The sequence below is a fragment of the Psammomys obesus genome, unplaced genomic scaffold (genome assembly GCF_907164565.1).
Source record: "Psammomys obesus unplaced genomic scaffold, mPsaObe1.curated_primary_1811, whole genome shotgun sequence".
In the NCBI taxonomy this organism is placed as follows: Eukaryota; Metazoa; Chordata; class Mammalia; order Rodentia; family Muridae; genus Psammomys; species Psammomys obesus.
Window position 1 is genome coordinate 16,454,722 of NW_026596120.1, and position 25,008 is coordinate 16,479,729.

The following is a 25,008-nucleotide window of genomic DNA, read 5'->3' on the forward strand; positions in this document are numbered from 1 at the left end:
GCTCCTTGTTTGAATAAAACAGAAAACAGACACAAACAGTGAAATGCCCCCATGAGAACCAGGACATGAACATCCTGTAGTCTTGAGGGACAAAAAAAAAAAAAAAAAAAAAAAAATCAGGCCTGGAAATACAAAGCATGTATTTGGTCTACACTTGAGATGAGCAAGAGCTTCCAGAGCATGAGGGGACAGGCAGCTGAAGGGTTTGGGCTGGGAACTCTTGGCGCTTGTCTTTTGCTAAAAGGCTTTGTTACCCTGGCAGTCAGTCCATCTTGTGCATAGGTATGGAAGTTTGATCCCACTCCTGATAAAAAAGACCGGAAGGTGATTCAAGTTCATGAGCCCTATGTAATTTTGTCTTGTTTTGTTTTTTTTTATCAAGACAGAGTTTCTCTGTGTCGGAGTGGCTGTCCTGTAACTCATCTGTCGACCAGGTGGCCTACAAGTTCAGGTGTGGCCTTTGAAAAAGAGGATTCTGTCTTCCAGTGGTGGCTACTGGCCTCACTACTGCATGTTCTCATAAATCCATGGACCACTTCAGTGTCTTTACAGTAGAGCCCTCTGCAGAACTCAGGACCCTTAGACTTTTAAACACCCTATGTCTTCTGTCATATCACTTGCCACTTTCATCTAAAAGCTTTTTCCCTCTCCACCCTTTAGAGCTATCTCCTAACTTCCCCCATACTGGTATACCTCCACTATAAGACTTTAAATTCAAATTGAGACTGTGTTTTTTTTTCTTATGTGTTTTCATATCGAATTCTCCCAATATGATGCTCCCTGGGAGCATCATTGTGGCCATTTGCAGACAATAAAATAGAGAATCCAAAGAAAAGAGGCTTGCCTAAGACTGTGTATAACTGCCAGGTGGTGGTGGCACACTCCTTTAATCCCAGCACTCAGGAGGCAGAGGCAGGTAACTCTGAGTTCGAGGCCAGCCTGGTCTACAGAGTGAGTTTCAGGACCGCCAGGGCTACACAGAGAAACCTTATCTTGAAAAAGATTAAACAAACAAACATTATAAACAAATAAACAAAAAGAGCACATGTAACAGCTGGTCCCAGAGCTCCAGCATTTCCTGGAAAGGGCCAGTCTTCAAGGAGCACTGAACTTGGAAATTCTTCAGAACCTTGAATTTCGGGAAGTGCCTGATCTAGTGACACTCCATGAAAACAAATATGAAAGCTATGGGGCATACTTTGGGAAAAGAGGTTGTTCTCTTCCCCCTTACCAATGCAAGATACAGCCTATATTTTTAAACCCATGTCTAGATGCAGAGAATCCTTGAACGGCTTCTTGAATGGTGAGGAAATCGAAGGTGGCACCTGTGAAATGCAATGTCTTTTCTATGCCTGCCCTAGCTCTGAATAATGACACAGAGACCTTTATATTTATTAAAAGCTTCAGGCACTATAGCTGGGCAGAGACTCAGCTATTCTAACACTGGTCTGGCCTACTTCCCAGCCATGTGACCTGTTACCTGCCATCTTAGTCTCACCCTGGCTGCTCTTTCTCCATCTGTCTTCCTCTTGAGACCCTCTTTCTGGGCTAAGTCCCACCTTATCCTCTCCTGCCCAGCTATTGGATATTCAGATCTTTATTTACAATCAGAAGGTGATAGAGTCCATTCCATTACCCAACCACCATAGCGTGTAGGCCTATGCCCCACAGCCTCTCTCTCCCTTTACCACCCTGTAAGGAGAGGGTCGCTGGACCTGTCTAGCATAGCCTTCCCTGCCTTTCTTGTCTCTCTAGCAGCCTTGGCAGCCTCGTAACACAGCCTACCATGCCTGGCAAGGGACCTTCACAAAAAGACCCAAAAGATGTGGGCAGCTCCATCAGACAGGAGCTCTGACGCAGCCCCTCCCAGGAAGGCTGCCTCCTTTCAGAGGCTCTTACCCATGACTCAACACTTCTGAATGCCATCATGCCCCACACAGATGCCTGTGCGAGTTGAATTTTTTTCAGGACCTGTGACAAGCTGGGAGTTCTACAGAATGTCATGTTTTACCTTTTCTAGTCTCATGATCTAAGGGACAGGCATTGTTACCCATATATCCTAATAAGAAATGGGCTCAGGGTGACTAAAGGGATTGTCAAAGTCTTGAAGCAGAGTAAAAAAGGAGCCTAGGTTGTAAGACTAGTGTTCTCACTTGCGGATAAACACCCTGACTTTAAACCTTAGTCCATGCTCAGGGTCAGGAGCCACAGCCACAGAAGCCTTTTTTTCTGGTAACCAGGAGTAATGAAGATCAGGAGAGGAGAAGGGCAGGTCAGTGACATCTCAGCTCGAACAGATCTGGAAAGAGAGCAGAGCACCAACCCTCTTTGGTTAGAGGCAGACTTCTTTAGGAAGAGACTATGGAGATCCTTATCCCTAGCCATGACATAGCTGCTCAAGCTCCAAGGACTCTGCTTGCAATATGGGCGTTAACTTCTGCTTCAGAAGCTATTGGAAGAACAGAAACATAAGGGAGGCTGTGTGAGATATATCTGGCACACAAAACTTGAGCTGAAAGCTCTGCTTGCAATGGGCCCAGCCCCTCAAGACACTGGCCTTCTTCAATGGCCCAAGACCCTTCATCTAGCTCCTAAAATAGGTAACTATGTTGGAGCAAATAGCTTATAAGTCCTACCACCTGAAAGGCAGGCTGGACTGGGATACATATACACACTGGGATGAAAGGCTGCTTTGTGGAGAAGCTGAGAAGCACGCCTCATTCCTACACAGAAAATCTCTGCCCCATGTGGGAGTCAACTGCCCTTGGTTCGCTGTGGACACTTGACACAGTACCTGAAGCAGAAGCAACTTTTGCAGAATCTGGACTCTCTGAGGGGAGGCACAGTAGGAGAAAGGATAACCTGGAGGTCATTTTGCCACACCAGAGCCCCGCCTCCTGTCCTCTCCAGCTTTGAACCTTAGCAAGCCACTAAACTACTCCAAGTCTTGGTTTTTCCATATGTAAACTGAGGACTGTCGCACTCGCCTTGCAGCGTTGAGGGTGTATTTCGATAATGTCTCGTGCAGTGGTCCATAAACTTTTTTTAGAGCACATAAATTCATGCTCAATTTAAATCTCAAGAGAAATCCCAGTATATAAAATAGCTCTCTCTTGGCAGCAGAGGTGTGAGGCAAGGAGCTAGGACTCCTCCACCAAATGCTGGGAGTTCAGGGAGTCCAACACAGACGAGACCCAGTTCCAACTCTGACAGCCAGCTCTGGAGGGAACTGGAAATGCCACAGCAGCAAGAGGAGGTGGATGGATGGTTTGACAGACTGGCATTAAAGGTGGGTGTGTCTCTAGGAGAGGCAAGAATGAAGGGTAAGGGTGGGAAATGTGGCACGCGTGAGTGTGCCCTGGGGGCACATAGAGGAAGAAGCAGGCTGTAGGTGTCCACCATCATACCGAGGACCCCACTCCTAATTTCCTACAGGCAGATGAAGAAACGAGACTCGTTGCCACCGCTGCCTCTCGGCTGCTCAGTGTACGCATTCTCCGTTCTTCCCACAGAAAACCTTGCCTCACCCTGCATCTGCTAGCTGCGATGCCCTTTCCCTAATTTCTCTATCCAAATCTGGTGTACCCTTTGAGTTTACAGTGTTACTACATCTCAGAGGCCTTGTGTGATGGTCTACAGCCAAGACCAGGAATAGCATTTCCTTTCTCTGCCATGGAGATGAGGAGATTATACAGAGGCTAAGAGTGTGGGCTCAGTTTCTCTGTCTATTAAATGTTCCTGATTAAAGGAGAACTAAATTAAGTGACCCAGGTAAGGCCCAGCACACAGCAGGCAGTCAGCAAGCAGAAACTTTATCACCATGTGGTCGCACCCTCTTCCAAGTTATGGCACATAGTAGGTATCAACAAAATGCTTAACTGGGTGACCAGTAGGTGGCCTCACACCCCCAACAAACATGTCTTGCTGTTCACTAGCTCCCAGAGCCCCAAGAAACTGGCTCCCTTGACTTAGCAGCTATATTGGGAGAGTGGGGTAGAGGAAATAGAGAGGAAGATTTAGTGGGATGCCACATGGCTGGGCCCACCTAACAACCAATATTGGTGACCAAGACTTTGGGGGGTTCATCTACCCATCGTCCTCCCCCACCCTTGTCAGGGGTTTCTCCCATTTAATAGAGCCTAAGACCCAGCAAAGCCGCCTGAGACCACAGAACATGCCTCCCAGTCTAGCAACTGTTGGCGACATGTCTGCCAAGCTGCTGGAATATTCTGGTCATGCTTAATCAACATCTTATTTTGCTGACAGAGAACCTCAAAAATGAGTACAGCGTTGACCAAAGCCTGGGGCAAACCAAAGTTCAGGTCTGGTTAGGTGTAGGCTCTATCCTGCACATAGGGTATGAGGTGGGCTTTTTCTGTCTGCTGATTGTGATTCCAAAGGGTAAGCAGGCTGGCTGCTCAGTGGGACAAAAGGAAGGATTTTACCCTTCTGAGTTGGAAGGCAGCTTTGAGAATCCACGAGAGCTACAGAGGCTCAACCTAAGGCAACCAGGCAACACAGTTTCCACTGCACCCTCACGCCTTTCAGGGGGGAGAGTGTCAAGAGGCCAGGAAATATTGAGACCCTGCCAAGGCTGTAGCAAGCTGTATTTTGAGGCTCGGTTCTGATGCTGTGGTGGAGGGGCTGAATTGAGGGCGAGGGTGGAGAGGGGCTGGTATAGAATAGCAATGAGCCAGGCTGCTGGAAGCCAGCCAGCCTCAGGTTTTAAGGACAGAGTCATGGCTCCCCCACCCAGGCCCTGCATGTGTGTGTGTGTGTGTGTGTGTGTGTGTGTGTGTACAGAGCACATACACAGAGCTCTGTTACACATACATTCACAAGCACCTCTCTTGCACACATACATATATGTATATCTGTCATGAATACACACACACCCCATCTTCTAAAAGCTCCTAAAGAAGCTACCACGGTAACTCGTGTGAATATATAGCCAGCTGGTTTCTTAGCTCATCTAACACGTACCATCTGATTGTCATTTTCCATTGCCCATTTCACAGGTTGCCACACGGAGGCCCCAGCATACCACCTTCCAGTCCTGGCTTGTGGTAACTACATCTAATGCCAGAGATCAGGGGGCCAAGCCCTGAGCTGGGCTTATCACTGTATCAGATTTTCTCTTGCGATTGTGAAAGTGGCCAAGGAGACACAAGAGACAAAAGGATAAGAGGGTTCTCCCACCCTCTTCTTTAATGTCTCTGCCCTATAGCACCTCTTCCCTAAGAGGGCAAGCTCCCTCCCTTGCAAACCCTTGCAACAGCAATGGGCCGAGTATGACCGACTAAATAAGTCTCCCTTGGGGCTGCCAGGAGGACACTAGATCTGATAACAGACTTCTAAAACTACTGCAGTTGTGGTCTTACCTTTGGAGAAAGTGGGTACAGCAGAGAGTCAAGGCTAGCCCCAAGGAGAAACACAAACTGGAAGAGCCCTAGGGTAGTCTGTCCCTGAGTGTCTGGTCCCAGCCATTCTACACTTAAACCCCGTACCTATCAGGTACCCTTCCTGTCCCCTAGGTTGCATAAACTCTCTCTTTGGTTTAAAGTGCCCATGAATTTTTAAACTGCCTTGACCACATGAAGGCCATGATTCAATGCTATACATTTGCGTAGTACTTAATGGGAGTGCCTGGTACACAGCCGATGTTCAGTCCCTATTAACCACCCAGTATCCTCTTCCCCTCTCCCACAAATGTACACTCCTTGAGGTGAGAACCCTACCTGAAGCTTTTACTGCCCCCTACTCTGTACCTAACATAAATCTCAGACATAGAAAAGAACCCACCTATGCCTGTGTGCCGTCTATACCTTCCAACACGGCCAGCATTTCTCCAGCCTTAGAGCGCACACTAGGAATGCTGACCTGAACCTCAGGCATCATGGGGACCTCCTTTAAAGCCCCAAAAGCCCACACATTGCTATCCTGAAGAGCAAATCCTTGGAAGTGAGACCCCACAAGCACGGGAGCTCTAATTTTGTGGCTACAGAGTCCCAGATGTAAAAGTGTGCCTGGACTGAGCTTCCCTCCTCCTCAGGCCAGTGTAGGTTTTCTTCTTCTGATTGGATTTGGGTACAAAGGTAGCTAAAGGGGGCTGGGCTCGCACCACGCACCAAAGGCACGCTCTTAAAAGCAATGCACAGATGGCATCTACCCCAACCCCCTAGCCGACACTATGAGATGGGCATCCTCATCTGCAGTATCCAATTAAGGAGCTAGAAGTCAGGAAAGCTGAGGGACTTGCCCAAGGTCACCAAGCTGGGAAGCAGCAGAATCTCTCTGGAGTGCTTGCCTTCTAACACCTCTGCACCCTTCCCCTCTCTTCCCCCTCCTCTCTCTTCCCCCCTCCCCGACTCCAACCCCTGAGGGAAGAGGGGCTGAAGAGAGTGAGCCCTGCCCAAGCCAGATGAGCTCTTAGAAAAACTGTGAGGTTTCAAGATTGAAGCTGGGAGGAGAAATGCCACAGCGAAGGCCCCCTGAGGCTGCCCTCAAGGGCTCCCAAGGGGTGAGGGTGCTCACTTGCTAGAGTAGTGAAAAGACAGTCTTCCAGCATACCACCCCTCCCCTCCCCGATATTCTCACTGCCAAATGAAACCTGGCAGCTTCTGAAAATAGCTCCGTGCTGCAGCAGGCACTTTGCCCGCCCTTCAGCAGGCTGGCACACAGCTGGGGGTGGCCACTGTGGGCAGACGCTGGCACACACAGGGCCGGGGGTGGGTGTCACACATACAGTGCACAGGGGCGGCACAGAGCTGGAGGCCTGTGGCAGCTGCCATCCTTCGGTCCTTCTGACCTTTCTACGATGAATGAGGCAGAAGTGTTGGAGTCAGCCTGCTGTGTTTACCAGGCCTGAAGCACCCTCTCCAAGCCAGGATAAAGTCACCAGTAGGGGTATGGAGCTGCCCTTTGACCACTTTGGTCCACCTAGTTAGACAAAAAGACACCCTGGAATCATTGAAAAAATGTTAAAAATGTGTTTATTGATATCTGGATGTAAGATCCAGCAGCATTGTTCTAACTGATAAGACCTAAGGTTTCTCAGCCAGAGAGAAAGGCCAGGATCTAGGAACTAGGCTGGGTGCCAGGCACTTGTCACCTCACCCATCAAGCACCCAGCACCTGGACGCTAACCTGGGCTGGGCAGGGCAGGGCAGGGCAGGGCAGGGAAGAGCTGGCTAAATCTGGAGTCAGCCAAGAAGGATCCTCTCTGCTCCAGCTCAGGCTAAAGCCAGGACCAGACCTTGGAAGCATGGCCCAGCAGCCCTTCACCACTCAGGCCTGATCAGAGTACAGAAAGAGGTCCTGGATAACAGGGAGCCAAGCTCTCCCCTTTACAAAGTATATCCAAAGGTAGCCCGTGCTATCAGCAGTCAGGGGCTATCCTACCTGAGACCTGGTGAGCAGTAAAAGATGGGGGGGCTTTTGTCACAGTGAAGTTTTCCAAAATGGAAAAAGGTTAAGGATACCCGCCCCCAACACACATACCCACACCTTCAATTGAGATGAAAAGTTCCCTTTTGGGTAAGGGGGTAGTGACAGGATGCTTGGCCCCAGACAGAGTGGATCTCTCTGAGTGTCATATGGGCTGGGTGCTACAGTAAGGCATGGCTAGGCCACCCAGGGAAGTAAGCAAGCTGGGCTCTGCAGCCTCTGGCAGACCAAAGAGAAGCGAGCCTGGGGAGGGGCAGCCAGTGTGTGAGAGACAAACCTTCCCAAGAAGGTAGACCCTTGATTGTCCCTCCTTCCTCCTTTGTATTCACAGACAGCAACATGGCCTCTGGTCGCCATAGCAACCAATGGCCTGATACCTTTCTCAAGGCCAGACCCATCTGCCCACACAGCAGGATATGGCTTTGTAGGGAAAAAAAAAAAAAAAAAAAAAAAGCCTTAGGTCCGCCACAACTCCCAGTGGCCTAGAAGTAAGGCTATGTCTTAAGACAGAACAGAGCTGTGACCTCAGCCAAGCAAGCCACAAAGATGCTTCAGCTGTAGCAGAGGGCTCCCCATCCCTGAGGCCCAGCAGCTTTCTAGAGCCTGAGATTTAGGCTGGGACTCTTGGGCCAAGCTCTTCATTCTCAAGTTGAATGTGATGTATTAAGACAACAGAATTATTGTTTTGTTATAAGAATGACTCCGGCCCCCCCTGGCCAGAGCCTCAGGACATTGCAGTCTGTCACTCTGGCTCCTCCAAGGCCTCCTGAGTTACTGGTTATTGCATCCTTGTGAGGCTGATGAGCTGCCCGCCTGCTTTTTCCTCCGTTTGTTGAGGAGCCGGTTGTTAGAGGTCTTCAGGTCCTTGATCTTCACCTGGTCATAGTCTACCCGCATGGTGGCCAGGGCACTGGTCATCTCCTCCTGTGTACCATTAGTGTGGGAGAAAGAGGAGGTTGTGTTAGACCAACATTTAAAACCATCACTTTGGTGCCTGGGAAGACCCTCAATGATATCACACACACTATGTGTGTGTGTGCACTGCTTCAGAGAACACTATGTGCTTGTTCCTGGGCACAAAATCCTCCCTACAATTGTATGTGTGTGTGTGTGTGTGTGTGTGTGTGTGTGTGTGTGTGTGTGTTGGATACTGAATTTATTCACAAAGGCAAAAGAAACAGATGACTCCATGAGACCACACCTAGGCTACTCGGACAGAACCACAAGGCCTGCAGACAATGACATTTCCCTGGGTCCCCAAAGGCCTGAAGCTTTGAGACTGTGCCCTGGAAACCTCAGTGCTCTTTGATACTATCTCATAAGGACACACCTGACCTGTACTATGTCTAAAACAATGCTGGTTCCTATCATGAGTGCCGTTGGTCTTAAGAGAGTTTATGGCCAATGCTTAGGCCCCATGTCCTTTCATCAAATCCCTGGCCTAAAGTCCCCTCCCTAAAGAGCAACCCATGAGCACCATCCTAAATGGGAAGGTGAAGCAGCCCAGTGCTCAGTGGCATTCCCTGGTTAGATCACCAGGGCAGTCACTGACAACATCTAGGCACAATGGAAGAGCCAAACTCCAGATTGTAAGGAAAGGCCACCCTGGAGTATATAGAGACTGAGACAGAATCTACCCACCTTGACATCATCCCAGTGGTCTTTGTCTTCCTGTAGCACTCGGGCTGTGTGGAGTGGGGTCTGTGGGACCACCATTGATTGCTAGAAGGCACCCCAAGGTCATGGATTAGAGCCTGGAGACTGTATGGTAAACATAGGCTACCTCCACCACATACCCTTCTCCCATTCTCTGGTGGGGAAATGGGACAATGGCAAAGCCAGGCTATAGGTGGGGTGTTACCATACATCAGTATACAAGGTCCCAGTCTAGCTCTGCACCCAGACCTGCCAGCTCCACTCCGGGTCAAGACCATGCTCACATTGATCCAAGGATGGTTCATAAACTGCATGATGGTCAGCCTCTCTGTGGGGTCTGTCTTCAGGAGCAGGCGGATTAGCTGCTTGGCTAGGGGACCCAGAAAAGAGAGAGCAGTGATTTGCAGTTCCTCAATCCACCATGTGAATCACACAAGGGCCAAAGGTTCTCCTCCATTCTTCATGGTCAGAAATGGTGGGCTAACAGCAGCTTCTTGTTTGAGGTCACTAGGTGCTCAGGATAATTTGTTAAGCAACAACAGATAACTAATGCAAAGCCGAATTGTTTTTGCTATCTAGAAGGGAAAATATGAACAAAACTACAAGGAAGAGAGAGTCCTGGGGAGGCAATTTTTTTTCATTTGTTTTGTTGTTGTTGTTTTTCAACATAGGATTTGTTTGTTTTGTTTTTGTAGCTTTGGCTGTCCTAGAACTAGCTCTGTAGACCAGAATGGCCTTGAACTCACAGAGATCTTCCTGCCTCTGCCTCCTGAATGCTGGGATTAAATGCACACACCACCATGTGGCAGGCTTTTTCTTTTTCTTTTTTTTTTTTTTTTTTTTTTGAGACAAGGTCTCTCATACAGTCCTCACTGTCCTGGAACTCTCTCTGTAGACCAGGCTGGCCTCAAATTTATAGAGATTTGTCTGCCTCTGCCTCCCAAATGCTGAGCTTAAAGGTGTGCACCTGGCTAAGGAGACAAATTTTGAGCTCACTTGACACATACAGAAACTGAGACTTGAGAAGTTCAGAAACCTTGTCTAGGCTCACACAGCTGGTATTTGAACGCAGGTCAGTTTGACAACCCAAGGGATATCCCCTCAAAAATGAAGGTTGAAGGGGCCGGGTTGAATAGAGAAGCTCACCATCTTCAGAGACCTCTGACCACTCAGGTTTGGGGAAACCATATTGGCCCAAGCGAATCCTTCTCTTCATCCCTGGAGATATGGCCTGGCCAGTGTTGGAGTAGAAGGGTGGGAATCCACACAAGCTGGGGAAAAGAAGAGGTCATTTGGTACACGGGTCGGGGCACACTAGGGTCAGGAAGACCTATTCTCACCTTGTCACTAGGGAGACAGGCAGCCAGACACCACAGCAATAGCACCAGCCCTGTGGACTCCTGAACATATCCCAGCAATGCCATCAGCCTTAACATGAGGAAGCCCTCGGGCAGTTTCAAAGATTGTGTCTCACAACACAAGAAACAAAAGACAACCTGGCCTAGGGATGACATGCAGAAATCCCTCCATAAGGGCACAAGGGGTGAGAAGCTGAAATGGTACTGAAGGTACACACAGAAAAGTAGAAGCAGACGGTTGAGACAGGGCTGGGTGGGTCAGAGAAGGAGCGGTACTCACAGGATATACATGATGACGCCCAGGGACCACATGTCGCATGACTTGTCATACTTCTCGGGACCCAGGACCTCAGGAGCTACCAGAGCAGAGGACACAGGAGATCTCTCAGTCCTGAGGGTCTTGGGGCCCAGGAAGGAGTTTTAAGCCTGGGTAAGGTGAGGAACAGGTACCCAGGCTGGGAGATAGGGCAGAGCCGACTGGCGTCTGGCACCTTCTGGGAAGGCAGCATGTGTGTGAAGTAGGGGGAGCAGAGACAGCTCCCAGAGAAAAATAAAAAATAAACTGCTTCCAGACAGCCCCCTAGCTCCTTTGGGCCCCTCTGCCAGTCTCAACTTGGTAAGAGAGAGGAGGGGAGAAGGCGAGCCCCAAGTTTGGGGAGACTCCTGCCATTGACAAGAGGGTCTCGGTCTGCCAGCTCAGTTGTGTCAAATCCCTCAGTTCCCTGAATGCACCGGCTACATCACAGGGTTTTGCATTCCACTGTCAGCTGGACACCCTCCCATCAGCCTCAGTCTTCCAATCGGTGCAATGAGGTCAACAGGCCAGACTTAGCATTAAAGTCCTGAAGGATACGCTCTGATAAACAGGAGGCTGTTTCTGGAGCTTCCTACCCCTTAACTGCCCTGCTCTCGGGGAAGGGGCACCTGTTAAGGGGCCTCTGGCAATCTTGGAGGCTGCCTGGAGCTTTCCCGGGAATCATAAGTACGTGGATACCCCCAAGCCCCACTTAACTCCTGACTCAAGGGACCCTTTCCCACAAAGCAGGTGACTAGCACCCTGTATCCCTCTAATGGAGGAGAAAAGGCCTGCCCACTTTCTGAATATGAAGATGAAAACTAGAGAAAAACAACCACGGTTGGGCTCCATCCTGAGCTGATGGCAGCCTTTTATCACGTATATATTTAGACCTGCTGTGACGTCATTCAGCTCACAGGCCACAGCCAGAATTTTCCTGGATCTATTTTCAAAAGCAGAAGCTGAAGTTTGGAAGAATATTTTTGCAGCCTCCGGCCCCCCACGTCACCCGCCTCCATGCAGACAGGAGCGCTCCCTCCCCATAGGCTTTAACTCTTTGGTTCCCACAACCCACTGGCTAACCCGTGCTGCAGCAGTGTACGGCAAGGGGGAGACAAATCACGTGCATGAGACTCACCCACATAATAGGGAGTGTAACAGGGTGTCTGCAGGGCATTTTGGGTGGTTTCCTTGGCAAAGCCAAAATCGGTAAGCTTAAGCACAGCATCCTTCTCCTTGGAGGTATAGAGTAGGTTTTCAGGCTGCATCCAGGAGACAAAGAAAGCACTGGTATAGAGGAAGGTACCAGGAGGGGACAGAGCCCCAAGGTAACCTTTATTCAGATTCCCGTGCCTCCATCCCAACACGTGGTGAGCTGGCTCTGCTTTATGAAAAGACCTGGACCTTGGTCACCACCAGCAAGGATTGGAAGTGACACCTTCATTCACAGAGAAAAGTAAGGCAGGTGCTCCGCTGAGTCCATGAATGACCAGGTGCCACAGAAAGCCCCTAGGCAGAAACTTCTGTTTCTGAGTTGGTGTGAATACCATGAAATGCCAGAAGGATGCTGGAGTAGAAGGCAGACAGCTCATGAGCCATTATCACCAAGCACATGTCCCACACCCAGGCCAGAAGGAAGCCCACAAAGCCAGCAGGCCAAGCCCGCTTGAGATTGCTCGCTCAGGGGGGTAGGTGGAGAGCACATGCCCCCAACTCAGACCCCAGGAGCTACCCAGAAGAAATCTTCCTAGCTGCGAGCACAGATGGGATTGGCAGATGGGGACAGCCCACAGGGCCCCAGGGAGAAGGCGGCCCTGAAAGCCCTGGCTTTTAGTGAACAGGTAGAATCTAGGTCCATGCCAAAGAGCAGGAGGGACAATGCCCAAGCAAAACTTGGGTGGAAGAATAGTGCTCCGGTTTGGATGCAGTGGGAGTTGTTTCATAGGTTCTGTTTGAGACGACCTGACCTTGGGCTGGAATAAACAAAGAAGCAGTTTAGCATACTCTGCTCGAAGAAGGCTTTTCTTCCCTTAGGAAGAAGGTTGCTCAGGGGCTAAGATACAGCAAAGATTTAGAAGGTGGCTCTGCATCGGCTGCCTGTGTATCCTGAATCAAAGGGTGACTGCACGGGCTGGCATGCCTCTGCCATGTCAGCTGGCCTCTCCGCTCTCCTAGGTCTGGGCTTAGGAAGAAATAAGCCAGACGCACAAAGAGGAACAAAAAGATTCTGTGCTAACCGTGGCTCTCACACCAATGCTTATGTGTGTGCAAATGGAAGTGTGTGCGTTAGATGGATGTAGGGCTGCCTGGGAGACTGCAGTTTTCCCAGGAAAGAAAACTGGGAGCATTATGCTTCCTGTCTCAAGCCCATCCGCTGGGAAGGCAAGCAGAATCAGCCTGGGACCACCTGGGTTCCTTCCTCAAATAGCCAGCAAATGGCTTCTTTCAATTTAAATGCTGTTGTTTGGTGGCCTAATTTGTTTAAATCTTATATCGAACTTCACAGGAGACCTGACTTGCTGAGCAAGCGAACAAATGGATAAATCCCAATGCAACAACTTCACAGCCTAAAGCAAGACAGTTTTTTTTTTTGCTTGAAGAGCCTCAGCTTGCTTGTCTATGAAATAGGCAATGCTCCCTATCCCACAGAGCCAGGTGAGGATTAAAAGAGATGCTTGTCGGGGGCCCACTGGCTGGAAATAGGCAGTTATTCTCATTACTATTGGGATTACCCAGTGTTTGAAGAAAACAAGGAGGTCCATCTGGCAAGAGCAGAATGAGTGTGTTGTACCATGGGAGGAGAGACAGTTTGAGCTGGGAAGCTGAGGCAAGGAATTTAGCCTCGACTCAGTGAGTGCTGGGAGCCATCAGGGGCTGCGATTGGGAGAGTAACTCCTTTCCTGTCCCCGAGGCTGCATTCTGGCCGCTCACCTTCACATCCCGGTGGGCGATGTTCTGACTGTGCAAGAACTGGATGGCAGTGCCAATGTCCCGCATTATCTCTGCAGCCTCTGCAGGCACGGTAGAGGAGGGGAGGACACAAGGTCAGTTAACAGTCATGTGACCTGAGTGGGGCTCAGCCTGTAATCTCTCTTGAGCACGTTCTGGCACACCCAGGTCTTCCATCCTAGATTCCTGTCCAGACATTCCAATTTCTTCCAGGGATGTTCTAAGGCCTCTTTCCTCAGGTCTGCATTGCCTCAAATCAATTCCACCATGGGTCAGAACCAAGACTCTCTGAGTTCTCCACCTTGAGACCATAGAGAGTTCATATAGAAGGTCATAGATCCAAAGGAAGAACCCTTTGAGGGGTTGAGACTTTCCATCTCACTCTTTTTAGTTCTTGAGTGAATCTTGAGGGGCAGGCCTGGCCTGGTATGTCACAGCAACTCCAGTGTAGCCTTCCCACCCTCACTCCCCACTGGTCCCAGGGTCCACACAAACCTCTTTCAGTAAAAGCCTGGTCACCGCGCTCCTGAATCCTGCTGAACAACTCACCACCTTCCATGCTGCAAGACAAGCAGAAAGGAAGAGACCGGGAATCACCAGCTCGCTCTGCCCTGGATCAGGGGTCTAAGCCTGTGAGCCATGGAGAACCTGGCAGATGGTGGGCTGTCAACTCTGGTGGGTTGATTTGAACTTCCAGAACTAAAGACTGTGGTGAGGCCAGATCCTTGCCCGGAAACTCCTATGCTGCCTGTGGTGCTGGCTCTGCCTGGCTGTGAGGCCTTGGATTCCCCACAACCCTATCCGAGGGTACTTCCCCAGATGCATAATGACATTTCAGTTGTCACCTTCATGGCCCTTTGCTTTCTGAGTATTTGGTACATACTATGCCCTGAGTTCACGTACACTGCTGCCTAACCCTGGTCTGTTTCCTTCCCTCGCCTACCTCTTTTGTTAAAGGAGAATAATAACACCAGCCCCCAAGGGTCATGAAGCTTGACTGTGTGATATACAGGGAGAGCTTGGAACAGAGTCAGGCTTGGGGTGAATGCCTCCTTACGATCTTCCTCCACACCTAACATGTGAGTTACAGAGATTCAGAAAGATTAGCAGGTGCCCATGGTCCCACAGCTAGTGGGTGGCAGAGCCAGCACTGAACCCCTGAATCTAAACAGCTAACCAGCCCAGCTAACTTGAAAGGCAGACAGAAAGAACCCAGACAGGAGGCACAAGGTCTGAGGAAGGCTGAGATTGAGCCCCAGCGCTAGTGGCAGAAGCCCAAGGTGGAAGAAGCCGATGGCTCCTGGCCCGGCCCTCATCACTAGCATCCAATAGGACTATAGGTCCCTCAGAAGGGAGAAAACCAAGGAGCTGTGTGTATCTGCCCCTCCCCAAAGCTCCCTGCCCACACATCCAGGGCTTGGCAGCCTTTTCTGACAACTCCTTGTGGAGTGGAAGTCTTGTCCAGGAAGGAAACAGAGCCCAGAGCTGTGATGGTATTTTTCCTGCCCTTGTGGAAATGCCCTGGTAACCAGCTCTACAGATCCACGGCCTGTGACTGTCTACCCCTCTAGAGCTGGAGAGGTCCCCAGAGCTGCGATCTGAAGGAGAAAGCCCTTGGACAGCAGTGATCCTGAGGGGGCACCAGAGGGGTTCAAAAGCAGGGTGCCCGCCTACCATTCCATGACGATAAGGAGGCAGCGCTTGCCGTGATGCATGTTCTCATACACGTCCAGGATGCGCACGATGTGGGGGCCGCCTGAGGCCTGCCAGTGGTGCTCCACCTCCTGCCGGGCCTTGGGGCTGTCGTACAGGAGCTGTAGGAGGTAGGCACCCGGGGCGTCAGGCTCGTGCTCACTCCCCTCCCTTCGCTCAGAGAGACCTGTGGCCTGCCCAAGCACCGGACATTTATCTACGAGGAGCAGAGTGAAAATTCAAATCCAGTTTTTCCTGCCTTACGGTCCAGTGAGGCTCTGGACTTGAGGGGTCAGCCCTGGGCACAAGGAGCTTGGCCAGTAAGTCTAGATGGCCGTGGGAGCTGGGTGACAGGCTGGAGTTCAGAGGTCAGAAAAGTCCCTACTTCTCTTCTCAGGGGAAAAAAAAATGAAGTGGAGATTGAGCAAGATTTGTGGTGAATGACATGAGTCATGGGGCGCCTAGGCCAGGGACCATACATCTTTTATGCCTCATTTTTACAGTTGATGACAGGGTTCCCCAGTTATGTGGGCTGATTGGTATCTGCATATTCCAGGCCCTGTGTGCCTCGTTCTGTGTCTCTGTGGGAAAGTGGGAGTGCTAGAGAAAGGCAAGAGGGAAAGCCAGCATACAGAGAAGACACTAGCACCGTACACAGGCTAGCTAAAGAGGCGTTGAGGCCTGTGTCCGTTAGTCTAGCCCTCTTGGACCTGGCCCCCGGTGAAGGAAGACAAAGCTGCATTCTCGCAGGAGCAAATGTAATTAAGACATCATATTCTCCAGGAGTGGGTGCAGAAATAAAACTGTCACTACCAAGAAAAGTGGTTCTAAAATGAGTTTCTTGGAACTGGTGAGATGGCTCAGTGGGTTAAGGTGCCTGTTGCCAAGCCTGCTGACCTAAATCTGATCCCTTGGACCCACAAGGTAGGAGGAGAGAACCAAGTTCTGCAAATTGCCCTTTAGACACACACACACACACACACACACACACACACACACACACACAAATTGAATAAATAAGTTGCTTGGTTATGACCTCCAGCTTTCGGTGTAACTTTGTAGCCTCCCTGAGATCTCTGTGGACAGAAAGGGATGGCGCCAGAGAAATGGAGCAACCCACCTCAAGGTGACCTCACCCTCATCCCACGCCTACAGACCCTAGGTTATAGCACAGAGGCATAAACAGGACAGGAAGGACCCTACTTGAGGAAAATGAGAGCTGGGTAGAGTTGGATGTAGGTTTGGGATTGAACTCCTCCAGTAACTTCCTGTGCCCTTAAATAAGTGTGCACAGCTCCAAGCCACAGCCCACAACCCTGTGAAATGTAGTAATAACACAGTCATTCCCACAAGACTCATCTCAGTGAAGTGGGCATGAGGCAGACAAGTGTCAGGAATCTCACTCAGGTTAACAGCCTTGGGCTATGGCTGCCTTCCATAAGGGTGCTCATCCGAAATGAACAAAGCCTGGGGAGAGAGACTAGAGGAGTTGGGAAAGAAGTCAGCACACGGGGGAGAGGGCCTGGAACGGGGACAATAGTGATAAGCCATCCCCAGCAGCCTTGATCATTCAAGGACCAGAGACATTTTATTTCTTATTTGAGGAGGGCTGTGGACCAGCGATCCAATCATCTTTGTAGGAACCTAGGACACAATAGCCTCTAGTTTCCCCTGTACAAGATGAGGAGAGCTAGGCTACTTTTATACAAGGCCCAATTAAGACAAAGCTCTTCAGATAAAGATAGGGCAATGTCCCCAGGTAAGGGAGAGGAAAATGATACCTTCTGGAATGGCTGTTCCTCCAACCCTATTCTTCAGTCTAGGAATACAGGCAGTACAAGAAATACAGGGAGCAAAGGGGTTCCTGTGCCCCTCTGTCAGTTCTGGGTTCCCTTCTCTGTTACTCTGGCCGGGGTAGGTTTGTCTGGAACTGCTGTGGGCCAAGGCCTCTGACATGCTATCCCGGGGCCCTAAATAGTTTGTCCAGGCCAGGAGGCTGCACTTGCTATTCCCAAACACCCGTCCCTCCACTTTACCAGCCAGGTTACAGCAGGTGCAGAGCAAAAGCAACACAGGTAGACTAGGATTCCCTGGGCTGGTCCTCAAAGGAAACACTGGGCTCCTGGGCAAACAAAGGAGGGGAGGATGGCAGGGTCTGGAAGAAGAGAGGAGATGAGGGAGAGAAGAGGATGGCCACAGAGCAGTCACAGAAGCTTGGAGCTGGGCCTCCACAGAGGAGCAGAAAGAGCAGCTCTGAGACAGAGCTGTGCAATGCCCCTACCCCACCTTCCTCGTAGACGAAATAGTCCTTTAGTACCAAGGCCCTGAGAACAGGCCCAGGCATGGGACAGTGGCTGCTGCCAGTAAATCAACAAATGCTTCCTCTCTTCTCTCTGCAGGTGAGACCACAGGGGTCAGGGCCCCGAACTTGGCCCACTCAGGCCCAACTGTCAAGAAATCTCCTAGTCTGTCACTTTTACTACCTTGATTTGTCCCTCAGCATAGCTTCAAATCTCTGTGTGTGTGTGTGTGTGTGTGTGTGTGTACAAGCACATGTATGTGTACACTTGCCTGTCCATGAACATGTGAAGGCCAGAGGTCAGCAACGGGTGCCTTTTTCTATTCCTCTCCACTTTTTTTATTTTTATTATATGTGTATGAGTGTTTGCTTGCATACATGTATGTGCGTTGAATGTGGGCCTGGCACCCAAGGGGACCAGAAGAAGGTGTCAGATGCCCGGGAGCTGGAGTTAGAGACAGTGGTGAGCTTCCATGTGGGTGTTCTTCAGTACTGAGCCATTTTTTCAGCCCTATCGCCCTAATTTTTTTTTTTTTTTTTTTTTTAGACAGGGTCCCTCACTGAACCTGGTGTTCCCTGCTTCAGCTATCCTGGCTGGCCAGTGAGTCCCTAGGATCTGCCACCTCCTCCCACGAAGCACTGGGGTTACAGACATGCTCGGCCACGCACACTTCTACCTGAGGGCTGGGGATTCCCAACTCAGGAAGTATTTACCTACTTACTGAGCCATCTCCATAGCCCCAAAAATCTGTTTGAATTTTTTTTTTCTTCCTTTTTCTGTTTTTTTGAGACAAGGTCTCATAGAGCTCAGGCTGAGTTTGTTTTTGTTTTGTTTGTTTTAGTTTTTCGAGACAGAGTTTCTCTGCGTAGCCCTGGCTGTCCAGGAACTCTTTAGACCAGGCTGGCCTCGAACTCACAGAGATCCGCCTACGTTTGCCTCTCTGAGTGCTGGGATTCAGGTGTGTACCGCTGAATCCATCCAGGCTGGTTTTGAACCCACTATGTAGCCAAGAATGACCTTGCTCTCCTGATCCTGCTGCCTCTACCTCTTGAGTGTTGGGATTACAGGCATGAGCCACCACACCTGGTTTGTGAAGTGCTGGGGGTGAAGCACTCTACATTGTCAGCTTCCAAACCTCTTCTAACACCTAAGTTTCCTCATCTTCTTTCCCCATAGCTAGAGCCTCCTCCTCTCCCCTCCTCCACCTCATCTCTTCCCCTCCCCTTAAAGTCACCTCCTTCCAGAAGCCCTCCTCACCATCTTTCCTAAAAAAGGACTCCAGCAGTCTCCTTTCACCCTTTGTTTTTCTTTCTGTCTATATAGTTTCTGTTTGTTTATTTGTTGGGTATAATTTACGGTCAGTAAAACGTACAGGTCTCACAGGTCAGGTTCAATGAGTTTAGACAACCCTACACACCCTGGGAACCACACCCTCATTGCGATGGAAAACATTCCCAGCTCCCCACAAAGCTCCCACATCATAACCCTTTTTACCTCCCTCGCCGAAGTGCTCACAGCCTACAATTAGCTTGTTCCTTTGATCAGTCCTAAACAAATACACACAGACTCCATACTTTCAATGTGCCTGGCTTTATTCAGAACATGATACAAACAGTAGGAGAGGAGGACATCAGCAGCATCATCTTTCAGATAAGAGACTGAAGCACAAAGAGAGGAAGGAACTAATTCCTGATCACATGACTGCTCTCCCAATCTCTCCCAAGGCCAGCAACCTACTGCCTCAATCATCCAACAGAGCCCACAGAGCAGGATCTGTCTGCTTGGTCAACCTGGGTTCCCAGTCCTAGGGAACAGGGCTTGCCAGAGCCCAGGTGTGTCTCTGATATTACTTGTAAATTAGCCTGACTACATCCATGAAGGAGGAATGAAAGGAGGAAACTCTTATAATGCATTGTGAGAACAAGATAGGAACAAGAGGCAGGGTTCACAAAGGACGGGCATGACATCCTGACCAACCTTTCTGTACATCCCTCCTCTGTTTTCCCCAGTTACCCAGAATTTACTTCTTCTTCTGGGGACCCATGACAACTTACTCTAGTCCCCAAGGCAAGTCGACTACATTCATGCAAGTTCATGATTCTACATGATCCTTCTTAAAGTCGTCCCCAAGCCAGGTGGTGGCAGCATACACCTTTAATCCCAGAACTCAGGAGACAAAAGCAGGTGGATCTCTGAGTTTGAGGCCAGTCTGGTCTACAGAGCAAGTTCCAGGACAGCAAGGGCTACATACAGAAAGGCCTGCCTGTCTCAGAATTTTTAAAAAAGATTTATCTATGTATTTTGTGTATATGAACACTCTGTTTTCATGCACACCAGAAGAAGAAATCAGATTCCATTTCAGATGGTTGTGAGCTACCATGTGGTTGCTGGGGATTGAACTCAGGACCTCTGGAAGAACAGTCAGTGTTCTTAACCGCTGAGCCATCATCTCTCCAGCCCTTCTCTCAGAATTTCTAAAAAGGTGTCTCTAAGCATGAGAATGAGCTCAGGCTCAGGCACAGGAGGCCCAGACTCTATTCTTAGTACATCCTTGTCTCTCTGGGCCTCTGTTTCCCCAATGTAAAACTGTAAGTCTTAGTTACAAAGGGATCCTTTGGACAGAGCCTACTTTCAAAGTCCCTATTGTATCCACTGCTACACCACCGCCCATGGAGGGGCCCCGTAGCCACACACCTGAGACCAGGTCTATTCAGAGGAGGCAACATCCCTTCTGAATATATAACATATCCCAATGTTGAGATATATTTTAAAATATGCCACGCATACGACAGATCTAGTATGAAAGACATTTATTGGATGGAGAGAGAGAGACATGGTAGGAGGCGGGGGTACCCCAACAGAGAGAGGGGAGAGAGTAACAGAGAAGCAAGCGAGAGGGAGAGGGAGTAGCAGACCTGCCACTAAGTACCTGGCCCAGATGATGTCTTAGGACACAGGTACTGACATAGGACATTGCCAGGACCCAAGAGGCAGGCCAGTTGAATTGCCTGCACAATAGAATACTGTGTCTCCTGGGCTCCCCGGGGACCCATCAAAGCTGAGGGATCAGCAGTGACACCCGGGCAACTCCACAACAGCATCTAGTACCCAAGAGATACAAATAGCTCCACACAGAGGGACCTCTGTGTACATGCACACATACACTATGAGGCTTCCTTCTGAGGACTCAGGGCTCCTGAGGACTCAGGGCTCCTGGGCCCCGCTGAAGCTCAGCAGAGCATTGAATTTGAGCTGGCTTGCCCTGGAACAGATGACATTTCTATTTCTCTGGCCTAAGCTTTCGATGCAGTGGTCTCCACTTTGCCTTCTCCCCTCACTCACCTTTTCCAAATTCTCTCTCCTGCTCTCAGAACTGGCAGCCAGATGGCCAGACCCTAGAAAGCCAGTGACTTGCTGGTGCCCTTCTGGCATCCTCAGGTGGAACCCAGCCTCAGAAAAGCTAGTCCCACCCCCACTGTACCCCCTGCCCCATACCACCTCAGAATTCTGCCCATTCCCACTGAAATAAGGGCTTAGTGAGGGTGGACTGATTCTAGAGTTCCAGGGCTAAAAACACAACAGCAGCATTTGTTTGGAAAACAATTTGCAATTTAGAAAACACTCTGCTGTCCTTTATCTCATGGAAATGCTTGGTGCCACCCTGTGAGGCAAGCAGGGTGGGAACCATTAGCCTCAATTTGCAGATTAAGGAGACGAGGCTCGAGGAGATGAAGTCATTGCCCTGGGGCCTCCAGGCTCGCTGTGGAGGCTGGGGGAGTAGAACTGAGTTTTGAGAGGTGAGAGGAAGGGGTGGCCACAGGCTGGAAAGCCACAGAGCTTGCACAAGATGGAGGAAACTAAGTTCCAAGTAAATGTGGACGTAGAAATGTAGGTGTCTGCGCGCCTGCCAAAGCACAAGTGTGGGTATATGCAAGGTATATGGAAAGTCTGGGGTGGGGTGGGAATTAGGCATTTGAGTATGCATGCATTCAGTCTCTGTTTTGGTGACTCTCAGAATGGATTCAACCATCTGTCCATCACTTCTTCCAATAGCTTCAATTTCTCCAACGTGACTAGCAGAGAATTGGCCACAAGGAGGTCCTCAAGCTAGAATGATGGTCTTGCTGCCACTACTCAACCTATGACAGCCTTGCCCAAGACAGAGCCTGGAAACTTCCATTCAGACATCCTTTTCCCACTGAGGTCCCATCTCCATTGCAGGACATTTGTTATCCTGCCATTGGCCACAACCTAGAAACCTGTTCTGTCTTCCCAGAGTTATCACGCAAAGCTGAGAGGTCAGCAACAAAAACACAGCCTTGGAAACAGCTCTTAAGGTTCGTTTCCAGTCTCCGGTTGCCCAAGAAAGGCCGCTAATTGGCACACGCACACACACACCCTCACATCCTGGGGTCCCTGGATTCAGTTTACTCTCTCAAATCAAAGTGATCACACTATCTCCATCCGCTTCTCACGCGGAAAGCAGCAAGACTGTCAGTCTGGACAGGTAGCCTACTCTACCACCCCTGCTAACACAACCTCCAAATGCCCCAGCTGGTTCACCTGCTGCCCACGCACGGCAGCGCTTCCGCTCAGGGTGGAACATCCACTTGTTTCAGAGGAAGAAAGCTGACTTCTCTTTGTTTGTTTTTGTTTTGTTTTGTTTCTGAGACAGAGTTTCCCCTTGTAGAAGAGGGCTGACTTTTGTTTGTTTTTGTTTTGTTTCTAAGACAGAGTTTCCCTATGTAGAAGAGGGCTGACTTTTGTTTGTTTGTTTTGAGACAGTCTCACTATGTGGTCTTGGCTGGAACCCTTTTTTTTTTTTTCTTAAGATCTTATTTATTTATTTATTTAGATTTTATTTATTTATTTATTAAGATTTTTATTATATATTTATTTATTTATTTATTTATTTATTTATTTAATGTATGAGTGCTCTATCTATATGTACACCTGCATGGCAGAAGAGGGCATCAGATACCAACATAGATGGCTGTGAGCCACATGTGGTTGCTGTGAATTGAACTCGGGACCTCTGGAAGAACAAACAGCGCTCTTATCGGGTGAGCCATCTCTCCAGCCCTGTTTTTTGTGTTTTGAGGCAGGGTTTCTCTGTGTAGCCTTGGCTGTCCTGGAACTCACTCTGTAGATCAGGCTGGGCTTGAACTCAGAGATCTGCCTGCCTCTGACGAGTGCTAGATTAAAGGTATGTACCACCATCACCCAGCTGAGGGCTGGCTTTCAGCCTTTCCCATCAGTGAGATAGTAACAGTCAAGAAGATGAATCTCTAGGTGTCTTGCTAACACACAACTCCACAAACACCAGCCCTGGACCTCATTTTCCCAGTTACCCATGAACCACTCCAAACTCCAATCTTGTACCTTGCCCACTGACCACAAGATTTCAGCATTATATGTAATCCCAAAGCACAATGGAAACTAAGTGAAGCAAAAGCTTTTGATTGTCTCTAGAATGAAAAGACAAAATTACCAGAAACCCATTTCAGTTTGTAACTATAAACAAAGACAGATTTTTAATTCTGAGCTTCCTGGAAATCTTGGCAAAGAAGCAAGCCAGGTACTTGTTCCTGCTTTTACAAGCGACCAATTTCCAAAAGGGATTTAGTATCAACCCAACCCTGTCCCTGATTTTAGTGGAATTGCTTTGAATTTTTCTACATTTAGTTTGATGCTTGAAATCAGCTTGCATATAGGCAACAGTCAAAACATTCCAGCAACACCTTCCACAGTAATTCTGCAAAAGATACAGGAAGATACAAATGGACATCTTTAATATGGATTCCCCCATAAAGACAATTTAGCACATTGTACCTGCCTGACTGCTGGCTGGGGTAGCAAGCCAGCCAGACCCTTTACTTTCTTGGATTCCAGCTCTGTTCTACACCAGAGGACAGAGAGGAGACAAATGCCAAAGACTAGTATGTTCCCTCCAACACTTCTCACCCACGTAAGAGGTTTCATCCTGGCTTCTGGCCAGAGCAGACACCAAGCTGATACACTGCCTTCACAGCTGTTGATAAACCAGGGTCGTTCATGCCCCACTTCAAGCACTAGGACGAAAGAACTGAACAAAGCGATACAGGAAAATACAGCTTTTGACTCATACTGTTTTCTCTGTAGGAAGCCCATATTCTCACAGAGGAGACTATGGATAAGCAAAAGCACTAAAATTAGAAAGGGGGCCATCAGGGAGGGTAAGGGACAGGTATTTGTGGGGAGAAGAGGTCTCTGAGGGTAACACACGTGAACACGTGATGTGGAAGCCAACAGAGGGCTAATGGAGGTGGAAGGGGGAGGAGGAGAGTGTAAAAAAAGAAGGAGAAACAAAAACAAATTATGAACCAGGCCCGGTGGTGTTCACCTGTAATCCCAGCACTCGGGGAGGCAGAGGCAGGCGGATCGCTGTGAGTTTGAGGCCAGCCTGCTGTACACAGTGAGTCCAGGACAGACAAGGCTACACAGAGAAACCCTGTCTCAAGAAAAAAAAAAAAAGTTTGAAAATGCCTTTAAAAAAAATCTAATACTGTATGTGTTATCTTAAAAAACAAAAAGACAAACCATGCTTCCTCCTTGACAAGAGTTTCCAACTCAGCCATCTTCAAAGTCCCTCTGGCTCCTGATTCTACAGTGACTAGGGGCTACCTCTCTATTTTTATAAAAGACACCATTGAAATAGTGGAGTTCATTTTTTCAGTCTTTTTGCTTGTTTTAGAGGATCTTACCATGAAACCCAGGGTGGCCTCCAACTCGGGATCCCCCTGCTTCAGCCTCCCATGTGCAGATACTCCAGGTATGTGCCATCACACCTGGTTCTAACTTAGTATGAGACCACCCTGCCTTGAACTCTGGGAGGGTTATTAGCACATTTGCCCTTGGCCTCCACCTCCACCTGACCTCCACCTGCCAGGGTGTTCTTCTGACTCTGTTGCCTGCTGAGAACATGAACTGCAGCCTCAGGCCTGGGTGCAAACACCATCCCGGTCAGTTCAGGGTGCAGAGACAAGAGTTTCTTCCCTTTTTTGTGCGTGTGTTTTTGTTTTGTTTTTTGAGACAGCGTTTCTCCGAGTAGCCCTGGCTGTCCTGGACTCACATTGTAGATCAGGCTGGCCTCAAATTCACAGCGATCCGCCTGCCTCCACCTCCCTAAGGGCTGGGATTAAAGGTGTGGCACCACCATGCCTGGCTCCCTTTTTAATATTTTTAACACTTGTTTGCTTTTATCTTGTGTGCGTGTGGATGCTTGTGAGATCGTGTGTGCCATAGCAGGCACGTGGAGGAGGTCAGAGGATGC

At 49.3% G+C, this 25,008-nt stretch overlaps 1 protein-coding gene across 3 annotated transcripts in view; it reads right to left on the minus strand.

Moving 5' to 3' along the window:
- Positions 1 to 6,969: 6,969 nt before the first annotated feature.
- Mapkapk3 (MAPK activated protein kinase 3) overlaps positions 6,970 to 25,008 on the minus strand; it is a 31,559-nt gene continuing 13,520 nt past the window's right edge. For all 3 annotated transcript variants that reach the window (XM_055629831.1, XM_055629833.1, XM_055629834.1), the window contains exons 3-11: positions 15,379 to 15,518; positions 14,200 to 14,264; positions 13,687 to 13,766; positions 11,894 to 12,017; positions 10,741 to 10,816; positions 10,249 to 10,373; positions 9,387 to 9,472; positions 9,088 to 9,168; positions 6,970 to 8,370 (exon numbers count right to left, since the gene is read on the minus strand). In XM_055629831.1, coding sequence (XP_055485806.1) covers positions 8,218 to 8,370; positions 9,088 to 9,168; positions 9,387 to 9,472; positions 10,249 to 10,373; positions 10,741 to 10,816; positions 11,894 to 12,017; positions 13,687 to 13,766; positions 14,200 to 14,264; positions 15,379 to 15,518 — 930 coding nt within the window. In that variant the 3' untranslated portion in view covers positions 6,970 to 8,217. The remainder of the gene's footprint in view (positions 8,371 to 9,087; positions 9,169 to 9,386; positions 9,473 to 10,248; positions 10,374 to 10,740; positions 10,817 to 11,893; positions 12,018 to 13,686; positions 13,767 to 14,199; positions 14,265 to 15,378; positions 15,519 to 25,008) is intronic.